General features: G+C 49.2%; 3 protein-coding genes across 4 annotated transcripts; all 3 read left to right on the forward strand.

Annotated features, from left to right (window-relative positions):
• Nucleotides 1-655: 655 nt before the first annotated feature.
• LOC125529841 (receptor-like protein 41) lies at nt 656-5,213 on the forward strand. Of its 2 annotated transcripts, XM_087528821.1 has the most exons (3): nt 656-748; nt 844-1,198; nt 2,475-5,213. In XM_087528821.1, the coding sequence occupies exons 1-3, from the start codon at nt 677-679 to the stop codon at nt 4,463-4,465; spliced, it is 2,418 nt and encodes an 805-aa protein (XP_087384947.1). In that variant the 5' UTR covers nt 656-676; the 3' UTR covers nt 4,466-5,213. The 2 variants fall into 2 exon arrangements, with proteins under 2 accessions (XP_087384947.1, XP_087384946.1); XM_087528820.1 differs by having other exon boundaries at nt 690-1,198.
• Nucleotides 5,214-6,204: 991 nt separating this feature from the next.
• LOC147966336 (uncharacterized) lies at nt 6,205-14,061 on the forward strand. The gene is made up of 3 exons (XM_087530793.1): nt 6,205-6,210; nt 6,286-6,696; nt 13,771-14,061. The coding sequence occupies exons 1-3, from the start codon at nt 6,205-6,207 to the stop codon at nt 13,924-13,926; spliced, it is 573 nt and encodes a 190-aa protein (XP_087386919.1). The 3' UTR covers nt 13,927-14,061.
• Nucleotides 6,811-9,156, forward strand: LOC147966337 (uncharacterized). Its single transcript, XM_087527677.1, has one exon. It carries the CDS (start codon nt 6,811-6,813, stop codon nt 9,154-9,156), a length of 2,346 nt encoding a protein of 781 aa, XP_087383803.1.
• Nucleotides 14,062-14,845: the final 784 nt, after the last annotated feature.

Here is a 14,845-nt window from a genome sequence, read left to right on the forward strand (position 1 = left end):
CCACACCACTTGTTCGCTGGCTCGCTCGCATGAGGCCGTTGCTGCTTTCCATCGTCCCAGAGAGCACGCACGAGGCTGCTACCATTACTATATTATTATAGTTCGAACCATGGCAATTTTGCTAAAGTCTAACATTTGATAAGTTTCAAATAATTCCAAAAAATTACAGTAAATACTATGTGTGCCCAGTAGTATCTGGGAAATTCTGAGGTAATTTGGGTTGCAAGATTTTGAGATATTGGCTATTTTGCTAAACATAACCAATTTTTGGTTCAAAATTTTATATTTAAAAAAAATCTGAAACAATTCTAGTGCATAGTACATGTTTTCAGTAGTATTCTGGCAAATTTTGACCTTCTTTGAAAAAAAGAATTGAGAGTCAGTGTTTTTTTTCACACCATTACTTTAAGCCCGCCCTCAATTTTCTTCCAAGATTCGCCACTGGCTGGACGGGTTGTCGTTTATACTTGACTAGCTTTCCCCGTCAATCAAATTGTAACGAAGCAGCAGCCTTTGAAGACTCTCGAGTCGAAGTCATGAACGGGACACGGAGCGGAGACCAATCTTCCACGTCAAGATACAATTGTTAACACAAACATGGGGCCAACGGCAAAGACATCTTTGCAGTTCATACTGTAGATAAACCGGAGAGTAGAGGAAAACAGCGGCTCAGTCAATGCAGTGTGCTCTCAACTTGCATGTTCGTTTCCACCCACCTTCTGAGTTCAGACCTTACATATGCAGTGAAGTATAGCATACATGATACATGCATCTCGTCTTCTCCTTGATTTGCCAGCTGCAATGCCTCGCACGACTACTCACCACACTTCATTCTTGCTACAGGTGATAACTTTAGGTTTCCTTGTAGAGATCCAGCTACTAGCACACCGTTCCCATGCCATGTCAGCAGACGCCGGTACTGCACCATGCCGCGGGGATCAGGCCGCGGCGCTCCTCGCCGTGAAGCGTTCCCTCTCCTTCACCGGCAGCGCCACCTCTGGGCCGGCCACCACGACGCTGCCGTCGTGGAGAGAGGGCACGGATTGCTGCCGATGGGAGGGCGTTGGCTGCGACAACGTCACCGGGATGGTCACCGCACTCAACCTCGCGTCGCGGAACCTCGCTGGGGCCGTCCCTGACTACATTAGGAACCTCTCAGCGCTGGAAGTCGTACTGCTCGGCAGCAACAAACTCACGGGTAAGTCTGTACTTACTCGCAAAAAGAAAGTATTTACTCCTCGATTTGTGATAGTAGAATAGCTAAATCATATGCCTACCAAAATTTGGGAAAGGCTATGGGCTATGGAGAGATGCGGGACTGCTCCGCGGTGATGACGACATGGGCATTGAGGCAGCCCTAAGGTGGGCACAGGGCGAGTAGTCACATAGTGTGCCGGGTAGAGTTAGGTGGAGCTGGCGTGGGTGTCATGTAGCCATGCCATATAAACTATTTGGGGCTCTTTCCCCTTCTTCTCTTAATAAATGATACGCACGCTAGTGTGTATTCAAGAAAAAAATTAGGAAAGGCAGCCACGTGGGCCTGTTGGATTCCATATGTCCTTAGGCATATTGCTATCAAATATTATGATGACCAAAATCTACGGAGATTTTAAAATCTTGTGTCAATTTTTAAGCATAGCAAACCAAACGCCATGGATATGTTGTCACAGGGATAACAATTTCCTCAAGTAAGCATGGCAAAAATACTGAGCAGTGCAAGGATTTGCCAAGCTTGCTGAAGGAAATTATCATCCTCGTGGCAAAATAATTTGTCATTCCAAGCGTTTGATTTGGCATGCTGAAAAATCCACCGTTCGGTTTGTAGCAAAATCCAAATGTATGCGGCTTATGTCCCAAAAGGATGGCCGGTTTAACAATATAGCATGTTCTACTTGAGCTTTAGGGTATCCTGAGTTTGTTACTTACTTTGTAAAAAAATGACTTCAAGACGTTGTAAAAACGAAAGTAAATATATGGGATGTGTGCATCTTTGGACGTAGAGGCCTAGCAGGTGCCCTTCTCCATTTTCTTAAAGGAATTGCGCAAACAAACTGTTGTGGGTAAATTTCCGGAAAATTACCAGTGCTATATGCCAAATACTCTGACCTATAGAAGAGCATCTAGGTTTAAAGTAATTTCACAGGAAGTGTAGATTATTAGTCCTTAGGCATTTTTCCTACAAAGCTTGTGCTTTATCACATGGTGTATTTTACAATTATTATAGATAATAGTATATTTTAGCAAATATGTATCCTTTGTTTGTTCAAATATAACATGATATAGAGCAAAATCTCAGGAATTTAGCAACCACATAGGACGCACACGTAGACAAATATTCCATGTTCTCTTTGCATGGTCTTCTTTTTGTTAGAGCATGACAATATGAGTTGCAAATTAATTATGACATGGATCCAAATGTACACACTCCTTATCTAACCAGTTTTATGACTAACGCAAGCAATTTTCTTACACAGGGCCGGTTCCTCTTGATGCACATATGTTCCCATACCTCGCAGAGGTGGATCTAAGCAATAATTCATTCTGGGGGACGGTACCAGCATCCTTCTTCACTCAGCCAACATTGCAGAGATTGTGCCTCAACATGAACAGACTCTCTGGTGCTATCGAGGAATTCCAGAATCCATCAGCTACACTGACTTACGTTGACTTGAGCAGCAATCAGTTAACAGGTGCAATTCCAACTTCATTTGCGTATCTCACTGCACTTCAGATCCTGCAACTTGACCACAACAATTTCACGGGCACCTTGGATCTAAACCCATTCGTGAGGCTAAAGAACCTTACTATGATATCAGCATCCTATAATCCCTTGTTATCTGCTTCCGGGGATGGTAGTAAAATTGATGCTAGTAACAGCAGTATTACTAGTTTGAATCTAGCATATTGTAACCTAACAAGGTTGCCTCGAGTCCTTGGATATCTACCAGAACTAGGGAATCTGGATCTCTCTTGCAATCAAATTCAAGGGGAGATACCTCAGTGGATTTGGACAAACATGAGCTCCTTGAACCTGTCGCACAACCTCTTCACTACAGTAGGCCAGCCGCCGCACTATGTTAATATAATATACATCGATCTTAGCTTCAATATGCTCCGTGGCGCCGTGCCTTTCCCTTCCAATGGGGATCGTCTTGATTACTCCAACAACAAATTCTCGTCCATCCCCCAGAGTAGTTTCCTCCGCTTCATCCAAATAAACCCTCTCCTCGAACGGTCCGGGCTCACGACCTACTCTATCAACCTTGCGAACAATGAACTGAGTGGGCCTATTCCCTACTCAGAATGTCGTGAGCAGTATGCTCTCAGAATGCTAGACCTATCCGGCAATAATCTCAGCGGATCGGTGCCACCTTATTTATTGAAAGGTTGCGGTCAACTCATTATGTTGAACTTGAGGGGAAATCATCTTGACGGAACATGGCCTGACGAGACTAGCGAATCATGTCAGTTGCAGCTGATAGATTTACATGGGAATCATATCCAGGGGCGCCTCCCGAGATCGTTGGCTCGGTGCCAATATTTGATAGCTCTTGACATTGGTGGGAACCATTTCGAGGACTCTTTCCCTATATGGATGGGCCAGCTACCGCAACTCCGGCTACTCATCTTGAGAAACAACAATTTTCATGGCCCCGTGAGCATCCCTCCTCTTGTGGAGAAGAACTCGACTGCCGATTACTTTTCCCGTGTACGAATCATTGACCTTGCAGGAAATCACTTCAATGGTGATCTACCACCAGATTTCTTCAAGAGTTTCAAGTCCATGGTTTGGGGTCCGAACAGAACGATTGCAGAATATGATGATTATACTACAGTGTCTGCGAAACAAGGATTTATTTCTTATCTGGTGGCGGTTGATGTGGCCATGAAACAACAATACATGAGGGTGTCAAAAGTCAGTACTGACCTGGTGGTGATTGACCTGTCTAGCAACCGGTTCAGTGGCTTCATCCCGAGGTCAATCAGCAACCTGACGTCCCTGCATGTTGTAAACTTGTCTTCCAATGCCTTTGGCGGCAAGATCCCACGTGAGCTCGGCCAGTTGGTCCGGATCGAGTCACTGGACCTGTCGTGGAACCATCTTGTAGGTGAGATCCCGCAGGAGCTAGCAACGGTGACCACACTCGCGTGGCTCAACCTCTCCTATAATGATCTCAGTGGGAGGATACCTTCGGGCAGCCAGTTTTCCACATTCACCGGCAGCTCGTTCCAGGGCGGAAACAAAGGGTTGTACGGATGCCCACTTCTTGTGAAATGTAACCTTACATTCGTTACTTCACCATCTTCGTCGCTGCCACCTCCTGCGCGAGAAGGATCACCATTTGAGGATATCATGTTATGGCTTTTTGTTGGTGTAGGCTTCGGAGTCGGATTTGCGCTGACAATCGTATTGCAGGTTGTTTGCAGCGGTCGTCGCGAGAAAATAGCACGCATTGCTAGATGAAGTAGTTGCCTAGTCTTTTTATTTATTTTACAATCAAGGATGTGTGGTGCAATTTCATGAGCGAATCCAAGATATATGGTTGAATGCATGCAATATGTACGAGTCTAAGGGTGTGTTTGCTTTCGATCACGGGCCAGAATGGAACGGGTCCATTCCGTCCCTGGGCCTCGTCCTCGTGTTTAGTTGGATCAGGGACCGGAACCAACTCGTCCTCCCGAAACGAATATACACGCGTTCCTCCAAATCGGAGGAATCACGCGGAACGACCTCTCGCGAGGCGCTTTCACCTCCCGCCGCCGGCCGCTTCTCTCCCTCGATCTGTGCCGCCGGCCGCTCCTCTCCCTCGATCCGCGCCACCGGCCGCTCATCTCCTTCCTCCGCGCCGTCGGCCGCTCATCTCCTTCCCCCGTGCCGTCCTCTACTCCTCTTTTTCCTCCGCGCTGCCCTCTGCTCCTCTCCGTCGTCTCCTCATCAATTGGCTTCAGGGTGGCGGATGCGTGGCTCGCGGCCGTGAAGACGGGCGCCGACATCCAGCGCTCAGCCGGCAGCTGGAGAGGCACGCGACGGCAGCCGGCTTGGGTGCTAGCAGCGGTTCTTGCCTTTTGCAATTGTTCTGTCTATTTGTACATGCTTGTTGAGATTGATGACAAATTTTGTTGTCTATTTGTACATGTTTTCTTTTGCCTTTTGCAATTGTAAATTTGTGCATGTATATTATATATAGACTAATGATGTCATTTTATTGGAATATTTGTGAAGCAAATTACAAATTAGTGGTGATGAAAAGAAAAAGAAAATGTTGTTTTGGAATTTAAATGAAATGCTTCTCAAAACGCAATCAATTTTGCATATATTGACAAAAAATAAACACCAATTTGAATATTTTTCATTCCATTTCATTCCACCAACCAAATATTGAGACGTAACCATTCCATTCCACCTCGTTATTCATACTAAACACAGAGATGGAACCATTCCATTCCTGTGGAACGGAACCATTCCATTCCATTACACTTTGTTCCTGAACCAAACACACCCTAAAGAAATGACCAGAACACAGGAGCTCTCATTCCCCCCCCCCCCCCCCCCTTTTTGGGCAGAGATACTTGAAGCCATTGACCCGTGCATTTTGAGGTTCCATTTTTTTTACATTTTACATGCTATAAAAGCAAGAACAGGACACCAAGAACTCTTCCTTGTATAATCCAAGCTTTTGAGTACTCCAATAATTAGTGGGGTTTTTTTGCCTCCACTTAAAAAACACGACTAAAAGGGCATAACCATGTAATTTCTAAACTTTCATAGCCGTAGGCTAAATATAAGAATAGCCCAAGTTCCATCTGTTGTAAAGCACGCCAATGGCGTATCTTGTTCTTGTCAACATGCATAAGGATAAAATTGGTTAATCTTGTTATACAAATTTGGAGTGATTCACAACATGGTGAGATAGCAACGTGTACTCTGTTAGGCAATTAGCCAGATTTCTTTTAAACCTAATCCAAATTAGCATCATCAGAAGATTACTGACATGGTAAATAACATACAACTGGTTGGGGGAGTGGATGTACAAACCCAACACCTGGGTTCGAATCCTCAAGGAGGCGAATTTAGGTTCCTATTTATTCCCCTATTTATTGAGGATCAAGTTTGGTGTGTGGTGAAACCACTCATCAAAAAATATCTTGATACTCATTTAAAAAAATTCTGAGGACCATGTTTATCTTGGTACTCACACTAAAATGGCCGTATGCATCCCTAGTTGCTGCAGAGGCCGGGGAAGTGAAATTCTCCCCCATTTTAAAGGCCGGATGATATTCTAGGCGAATGGGCGAGGCGACTGGGGGGGGGCGACTCCCCGGGCGATTCCCAGGGTGCTTTCCCGGGGGACCGCGGAGGCCGCCGCCGTGCCATGCCTCCCCGCGGCGGCTCGGGCGGGCATTGGCGGCCGGTTTTGGGCCCTAATGGAGTCAGACAACGAGGAGGACGCCGGAGAAGGAGACAAGGCGATGCGTTCGCCGCAGTCACCAACACCTTCGGATCTGATAGGCGATCTATTTCATGCAGGCTATGATGAAGATGAGGTCGCCAATAACATAGACACGGTGGTGCCGGTGGAAGATCCGGCGCGGGTGGGGCTGCACCCGGACGAGAGGACGGAATTGGTACGACGTGTCGTTCATCGGAGAAATGCGGCATCGGCGGTCCGGCCATGGAAGGGCCCTATTCCCAAGGTACGCCCTCCGAATCTTACTCTTTTCAATATGATTAGGCCGGAGTCATGGATTACGGTTAAGAAGCGAAAAAACGGGAAGAGGAGGGACGTGCATCCGGTGCCGGCGGCGGCCATGGCGTCCGCAGAGCCTTCCCAGATCGCTGCGATGCGATCGGCTCGTTTGAATTTTCTGGTGGGCTGCGATGGGCTGACTGTGTGTCGGTCGGGGAGGCGAGGAGATGGGCCTGGGATGGCTGGGTATGTGGCCCAGGCCAGACCGGACCTGAATCTCCTACGTAGCGACCCCCCATGCACGATAGCAGCGACATCTCTCTCTTCTGCTATCGCGCCGTCGACGGCTAGAGCTAGGGTTCTTAGGCGAGGGACTCCGGGGTTCCCGCCGTGTGGTTCAGGTCGGGCGAAGAGGATCACGCCGCTCCGGCCTATGGTTGGCCGCGGGGCGGCAGCGCCGCCGGCCAAGAAAACCGTCGCGGGGGTTCCCTCGGGTCGGGGCGGGGCTGCACCGCCGACAGCTGCGTCTACCGGCCGTGGGGCACCGGCGAGTGATGGCGCGGTGCCCGGCTTCCCTGGTCGTGGAGCAGGCAACCTAGGCGCCCACTGGCCAGGGCAAGTGCCGCCGCTGCCTTCGCTCGGTCGGGGCGGGCCGCGACCGCCGGCACCCGGAGTGGTTGCCGCGCCGACGGGTGTGGGCCGGGGAGGGACTCGGCCCCCGGCACCGGGCGTGACGACCGGTTTGCAACCGGCCGCGGGTCGGGGCGGGACACGGCCCTCGGCGCCAGGCGCGGCGGCACCGGGTCGGGGTCGGGGTGGTGTGGTCTCAGGAGCTGCGCCATCTGTAGGCAACCAGCCTCGTGCCAAGCCTCCACCGCACTACGTCGCGCGGCCTGCTCAGGATCGTTCGGGATCTTTGCAAACGAGACAGAACTCCAACACGACAGAGTCCTTTGACCCGCCCCGAGGTCAGTGGGGGGACGACGGTTCGGACGCGTATGGAGAGGGACAGCATCGTGGGTCTTCATCCACGGGGGGCGGCCGGGGCTATGCCTGGCAGAGTGACGGGTCTGCTGAGAGACCGTTTCTCGGCCCGGCAGGTGGTTTCGTTGAGGGGGCTTCCGGCCCGGATCACCGCCAGAGAGGAGGATTTCGTGGCCATCGTGGTGGTCGGGGTGGGGGTCGTGGGAGGTTTCGTCGACCGCCCTCGCCCAGGGCAGTTGATCCCGCGGCGTCTACAGCGGAGGATGAACATACACCCATCGAGCCCCAGCCGATGGAGGTAAACGCCGGGGCCAGTGTCGAGGGTCCTAAGGCTGGGACGGTGGAGGAGGCTACTGAAAGGGCGTCCAAATATGCTCGAAAGAAGGAAAGGATTCTTTGTTACCGCTGCGGTGAGAAGGGTCACTTCATTGCTGAATGTGTGGCCCAACTGTGCGAGACGTGTGGCAAGCCGGTACACGATTCCGGGGAGTGCCCGTTGTTGCGGGACCTGCCTCCGACGCTGAACATTTATGGAGTCTATTGTGCTGATCTCATGTTTTTCGAGTCCCCGGCAGCGACAGAGGTCACGGAGGATACCCTTAGCTTGACTACCGGGATTGTGAAAGCAACCCAGGGCGAGGTGACTGAGGCACAGATTGTGAGGAGGCTTCAGGAGTTGGCTCCCGGGGAATTTCGATGGGAACTGGTGCTTATCGAGGATAGGTCTTTTAAGGTTGAGTTCCCAACTGTGGATGATTTGCAGAGATTGTTGAGCTTTGGCCTGTGTCGAGTTCCCGGTACTACGTGTATCTTGGAGTTCCATGAGTGGAAGCAGGTTGAGCCTAAGGGGAAGCCGCTTACGCAGGTCTGGTTGCGGTTTACAGGGGCTCCTTCTAAGTCTCTGCAGGACGCTCGAGTGGTGGCTAGCATGGGCATTATGGTGGGGAAGACAGAAAAAGTGGATATGGCTTTCACACGTGCCCATGGGGTGGCCCGGATATTAGTGAGTGTTCTAGATATTGAGTTTGTGCCCGATAAGGTCAACTGGACTTACAGGGGAGTGGTGTTCCCGCTAGACATCGAGTTTGAGGACACAGATTTATTTGATGACGCGGTTAATGGTAATGATGTTGACATGCCAGACAGTGATGGCAATGCCGGGGCCAAGGGGGCACCGTCAGATGAGCTCACGCGCGAGGGGTCTAATGGTTCCTCTCAGGTACATGGGGATGGGACCGGGGTTGAGCCTGCGGTTTCCCCAGCGGTGCCCATGACTACTCTGCGTTTTGGGTCCTTTGAGCCAGCCTCGGCACCTCCCAAATTATGGAGTGACCGGGTAGATTCTGATGATTGTCTTGAGCACACGCTCCCCCCGTTGGAGTTCGAGGGGGAGGCTGGTTTGTCTGCGGGTCACCAGGCCAGGACTATGGTCGGAGCTACGGAGAGGAGCCTGGAGGGAGCTTCTCTTGCACTGGTGCCCTAGGCGGACGCGACTCCGGTGCCGACGTCTATGGGCAAGGTGGGTTGTGGGGGAGGGGCTTCGGGGCAGGTGGCCTCGCCTTCTCCTCACCCCACCACGCCCTCGGCGGCGGCGGTCACGCCGGCCCAGTGTGGGTCGGCCGGTACGAGGAACGGGATCCCGAGGCAGGTGGCCTCGGCTCCTGCTTCCCCGACGGTGGCGGTAACCACCGCGGCAGCAGCAGAGATGGGGGGGGCGCTGGGGCAGGAGGCCTTGGCTCCCCCTTCACCCTCGACGATCAGGAGGATCGTCTCCCCCTCGCCGCTGGCTCATGCGTCTGAGCCTGCGGCTGAGATCGGAGGAGGGCGCGGGCAGGCGGCCCCCGTCATCACCTCCTCTCCGCCCCTACCCATAACCAAGGTCCCTAGTGTGGGACTCCCGTCTAAGGGGATCGGGAGCCCGCAGACGCCTTCTCTGGTAACCCCGGTAGAGCCTTCGAGAGGCTCTATGCCAGGTGTTACTAGGGAGGAGGTGGTCGCATTTGGCGGGATCCCGGACCCGATCGCCGAGGGACGGATGAGTGCTCGCATCATGGACGTCCCCGAGATAGATGATATGCAGCAGCGGTGCGCTATGAGGGCGGCCAAGCTTCAGGAGGCTGCTTTGTCTTCCGGTATGTCCGTCAACATTTCTAATTCCTTATTGCATTTTTCTAATGAGGACATTATAAATAATGCAAACCAATTAGGAGTTTCACTAGGAGATACGGATAGTGAGATTTCCAATTCGGTGAATGATTTACTAGATTTGGAGGCGGAACGTGCCTTAGAGACTATTCGTAATCTTGCAGCCGTTAAACCAATGAAGGATGATGAGATTGATGCGTTAGGGGTCAGAGTACTAGATAATCTATGTGCGGATTTAGCACCACCCAATCATGACTATGACGAAGATGATGTACCCCTAGAGATTGATGATAGTAATATTTGTGAACCCGGTTATGAGGACCGGGTGATAGAACCTAGTAAACCTAAGCGTAAGTGGAATCGGAAGATCTATCCCGATTCCGCAGTTCGTAGGAGTGCTAGGATTCGAACCACTAAAAAATTTCATGATGAATTATGAGAGGAATATTTTGGAATAGCAGAGGTCTGAAGGACTTGGCTAAAAGAAGATTCCTTGCTGAGGCAGCTTTAGAGCAGAGGTTAGATTTTGTTGCTCTATCGGAGACGGGTAGAGATAACTTTGCACCCCAGTTTCTCTCTTCCCTGGTGGGTGGTATTGATTTTGATTGGCATTGCCTCCCTCCGCGAGGAAGGTCGGGTGGTATCTTACTGGGTGTGAGATGCGATTCGCTTGAAGTCCGCAGTGTAGTGATGGGCGACTTCGCGGTGAAGTTTCGAGTCCGGTCTAGGATAGATGGTTTCAAGTGGGCTTTGGTGGCGGTATATGGTGCCGCACAGCCCGAGCTTAAAGTGGAGTTTTTGGCGGACCTGGTTCGTATCTGTGGGTCAGAACAGCTTCCAATTTTAGTCGGAGGTGATTTCAATAACATCAGGAGGAGAGACGAGAAGAACAATGACAACTTTGACGGCAGATGGTCGTTCATGTTTAATACCATCATTGAAAGCTTGGATCTGAGAAAGATAGAGCTTTCTGGTAGAAAGTTCACCTGGGCTAATGCTCTGCCACACCCAACCTATGAAAAACTTGATCGAGTTCTTGTGAGCGTGGAGTGGGAACAAAAGTTCCCTCTGGTGACGGTGCAAACTCTTTCAAGGGGAATATCTGATCATACTCCATTGTTCATGGACTCAGGTGAGCCGAACCATGTGGGTAACAAGAACACCTTCTCCTTCGAGATGTCTTGGTTTGAACGTGAGGGGTTCTTGGATTTGATTGCCCGGGAGTGGGATAGAGGTCTTGGAGGCAAGACTGCGTTAGAGCGTTGGCAGAATAAAATTAGGCATTTAAGGAGTTTCTTACGGGGCTGGGCTAAGAACCTCAGTGGTGTGTATAAGATGGAAAAGGATAGACTCCTTGCTCTTATACAGGCCCTGGACATACAGGCCGAATCCACTATCCTAACGCCAACTGAGCTTCAGGCTAAAAATGAGGCGGAGAAGAGGTTGAAAGAACTGCTCCGTGAAGAAGAATTGAAGTGGGCTTTGCGCGCTAAAGTTTGCAAAGTAGTCCAAGGGGACGCGAATACTCAGTTCTTCCATTTGATAGCTAATGGCAAGCACATAAAGAAACGTATCTTTCAGCTTGAGCAAGATGAGGGTACTATCTTAGGCCAGGACAACCTAAAAACATATATTACTGACTATTATAAGCAGCTGTTTGGACCTCCGAAGGATAATTGTGTGTCCCTCGATGAGTCCAGGACTGAGGATGTGCCTCAGCTATCGGCTGGCGATAATGATATTCTGGTTGCCCCGTTCTCGGAGAAGGAGGTGTTTGATGCTATTGCACAGATGAAAAACAATAAGGCTCCCGGGCCGAATGGATTCCCGGCTGAGTTCTATAAAAAGTGCTAGCACATTATTAAGGGGGATTTATTACCTATGTTCCATGACCTGTTCTGTGGCCAGCTTCAATTATTTCACTTGAATTTTGGGACTATCACATTGCTTCCCAAGAAGACGGATGCGGTGAGGATTGAGCAATTCAGGCCGATCTGTCTCCTCAATGTGAGTTTCAAAATTTTCACCAAGGTCGGGACAAATAGACTTACACAGATTGCGCATTCTGTGGTGCAGCAGTCTCAAACTGCTTTCATGCCGAACAGAAATATCCTTGAAGGGGTGGTCGTCCTGCATGAAACGCTCCATGAAATCCATTCCAAAAAATTAGATGGAGTAATTTTTAAGGTGGATTTCGAGAAAGCGTACGATAAGGTCAAATGGCCATTCCTCCAACAGTCATTGCGTATGAAAGGTTTTGATGAAGCCTGGCGCCGACAGGTTGAATCATTTACGCAAAAAGGTAGTGTAGGAATTAAAGTTAATGATGACATAGGTCATTACTTCCAGACACATAAAGGCCTAAGACAAGGAGATCCGATGTCCCCTATCTTGTTTAACATTGTGGTGGACATGTTAGCAATTCTGATAGGAAGGGCTAAGGAGAATGGTCAAGTAGGTGGATTGGTACCTCATCTAATTGATGGAGGTGTTTCCATCCTTCAGTACGCTGATGATACAATCATCTTTATGGAGCATGACTTGGCCAAGGCGAGAAATATGAAGCTGGTGCTATGCCTATTTGAACAATTGACCGGGTTAAAGATTAACTTTCATAAGAGCGAGTTGTTCTGCTTTGGTAGGGCCAAAGATGAACAGGAGGCTTACAGGTAATTGTTTGGGTGTGAGTTGGGCGAGTTACCCTTCTCTTACCTGGGGATTCCAATCCATCATCGTAGGCTGACTAACAAAGAGTGGAAGTGCATCGAGGATCGGTTTGAGAAAAAAAATGAGTTGTTGGAAAGGTAAGCTCATGACATACGGAGGCCGATTAATCCTGATTAACTCGGTGCTCACGAGTATGCCAATGTTTCTCCTATCATTCTTTGAGGTCCCAGCCGGGGTTAGGAAGAGACTGGACTTCTATCGATCGCGCTTCTTTTGGCAGGGTGATGAGCTTAAAAGAAAATATCGGCTTGCTAAATGGGACATGATCTGTAGACCGAAAGACCAAGGGGGTCTAGGTATTGAGAATCTAGAAGTTAAGAATAGATGCCTTCTTAGCAAGTGGCTGTGGAAGCTCTCATTGGAGAATGACGCCATGTGGGCTCAAATCCTTCGCAGCAAGTACCTCCAGACAAAAACTTTGTCCCAGGTCACTGTTAGGTCGACCGATTCGCCTTTCTGGAAAGGCTTGATGAAAGTAAAACAGTCGTTATTTCATAGGATGAAGTTTGTTATTGGAAACGGCACGAGTACACGTTTCTGGGAGGATACTTGGCTCCGCGAAACACCCTTGGCCATCCAATATCCATCGTTATACCGTATTCTGCAACGACGTGAGGTGCTCGTTGCATCGGTCTTTCAATCGACCCCCCTTAATATTCAGTTCAGATGAACGCTAGCGGGCAATCGTTGGGAACAATGGCTCCATCTAGTTAGGAGACTGATGGACGTCCAGCTTTCACAACAACCCGATGAATTACGCTGGAAACTGACTAAATCTGGAGTATTTACGGTTAAATCAATGTATATTGATGTTATTAACTCAAACTCCATCCCTACGTCTAAGCATGTTTGGGAGGTCAAAGTTCCTTTAAAAATAAAAGTGTTTATGTGGTTTGTCCATAAACAAGTTATTTTAACTAAGGACAACCTTTTGAAGCGTAATTGGACAGGACCTACTAGGTGTAGTTTGTGTGATCGGGATGAGACTATCAAACATCTCTTTTTTGATTGCCCGTTAGCCAAGGTACTTTGGCAGACAATCCACATTGCTTTTAGTATCAACCCACCGAGTTCTGTTTATGCGTTATTTGGGACATGGCTTAATGGTATTGAGCCTAACTTAGCGAGACACATTCGGGTTGGAGTTTGTGCTTTGCTGTGGACTATCTGGACTTGCAGAAATGATTTGGTTTTTAACAGAATATCATGTATACATTTTTTGCAGGTCATATTCCGAACTACGGCACTGATCCGTTCGTGGTCGCTACTCACTCAGACGGAGGCCAGGGAGCATTTGGTTACTGGGTCTTTCCGATGGGAGATGATAGCTCGGGATATTTTCAACCGGTTTGGATGGCGGTCATGTAATAGGATTGCTTAGATTTCTTATCTATTTTTTTAGCCAGACGGTTGTGGCGTCTTTTCTTGGCTAGTTGGTGTTTCTAGCCCCTTTTTGGCTCTATGTGAGCTGTCTGTGCTTTTATTTTGAGACCTTTGGAACCTTGTTGACACTACTTTTTTGGTTAATAAGAGGGCCGTATGCATCTCTCTGATGCAGAGGCTGGGGAGTCACCCCTTTTCCAAAAAAAATAACATACAACAGACTAGGAACATCTAGCACATACGCATATGTGTTAGGGAACGTGTGTGTCTGTTCATGTCCGTGTGCTAGGACTGAGTCATAAGGATAGTTTTCTTTGAGTATGATAAGCCCATGTACAGATATATATATTGTGTAAACACCCAATCAATGAGGGTTGCAAGAATCCGTCCCCTTCCTTCTTTCCCATCTGATTCTAACCAATGTTTTAAATAGCGGGCTATGGATAATAGCGGTGGGCCTTCAAATCATCTATAGCGGGCTATTTGTGAAGGCGACCATTTAGCGGCACCCTGCTGAAAAGGCTATAGCTCCGCTATAGCCCGCTATTTAAAACTATGATTTTAACATGGTATCACTTTTCTAGATCCTATTCTTCCGCTGCCCCACCTCCTTCCTTGCAACAATGAGCTCCTCTTCCTCCCTCTCCTCCGGTGGCTCAGATTCTGACGAGGAGTTAGGCCACCCCATCGCAACACAGACTCTCCCCACTCCCCAAATCCAGGGACTTCGCATCTGCGATCACATCTCGTTACTCTCAATTTCGAGAAGGAGAAATATGGACTATGGCGTCGGCAGTTCCTTGATGCGCTCACGTCGACGGCTCGCTGTCGCAGGCCTCCTCTGATTGGGCCATCAACACTAGTGCAGAACCGGGCAATAGCACCGGTTCGTAAGGCCCTTTAGTGCCGGTTCAGGA

Source organism: Triticum urartu, chromosome 6A, assembly GCF_056163025.1.
Source record: "Triticum urartu cultivar PI428250 chromosome 6A, HENAU_Tu73, whole genome shotgun sequence".
In the NCBI taxonomy this organism is placed as follows: Eukaryota; Viridiplantae; Streptophyta; class Magnoliopsida; order Poales; family Poaceae; genus Triticum; species Triticum urartu.

Bases quoted from the DNA above. Each gene is read 5' to 3' on its own strand.
- LOC125529841 (XM_087528820.1), top strand. From the start codon at position 760: ATGATACATGCATCTCGTCTTCTCCTTGATTTGCCAGCTGCAATGCCT. The intron at 1,199-2,474 runs GTAAGTCTGTAC...TTTCTTACACAG, and splicing joins CGGCAGCAACAAACTCACGG to GGCCGGTTCCTCTTGATGCA.
- LOC147966336 (XM_087530793.1), top strand. The intron at 6,697-13,770 runs GTACGCCCTCCG...CATTTTTTGCAG, and splicing joins GGAAGGGCCCTATTCCCAAG to GTCATATTCCGAACTACGGC.
- LOC147966337 (XM_087527677.1), top strand. From the start codon at position 6,811: ATGGCGTCCGCAGAGCCTTCCCAGATCGCTGCGATGCGATCGGCTCGT.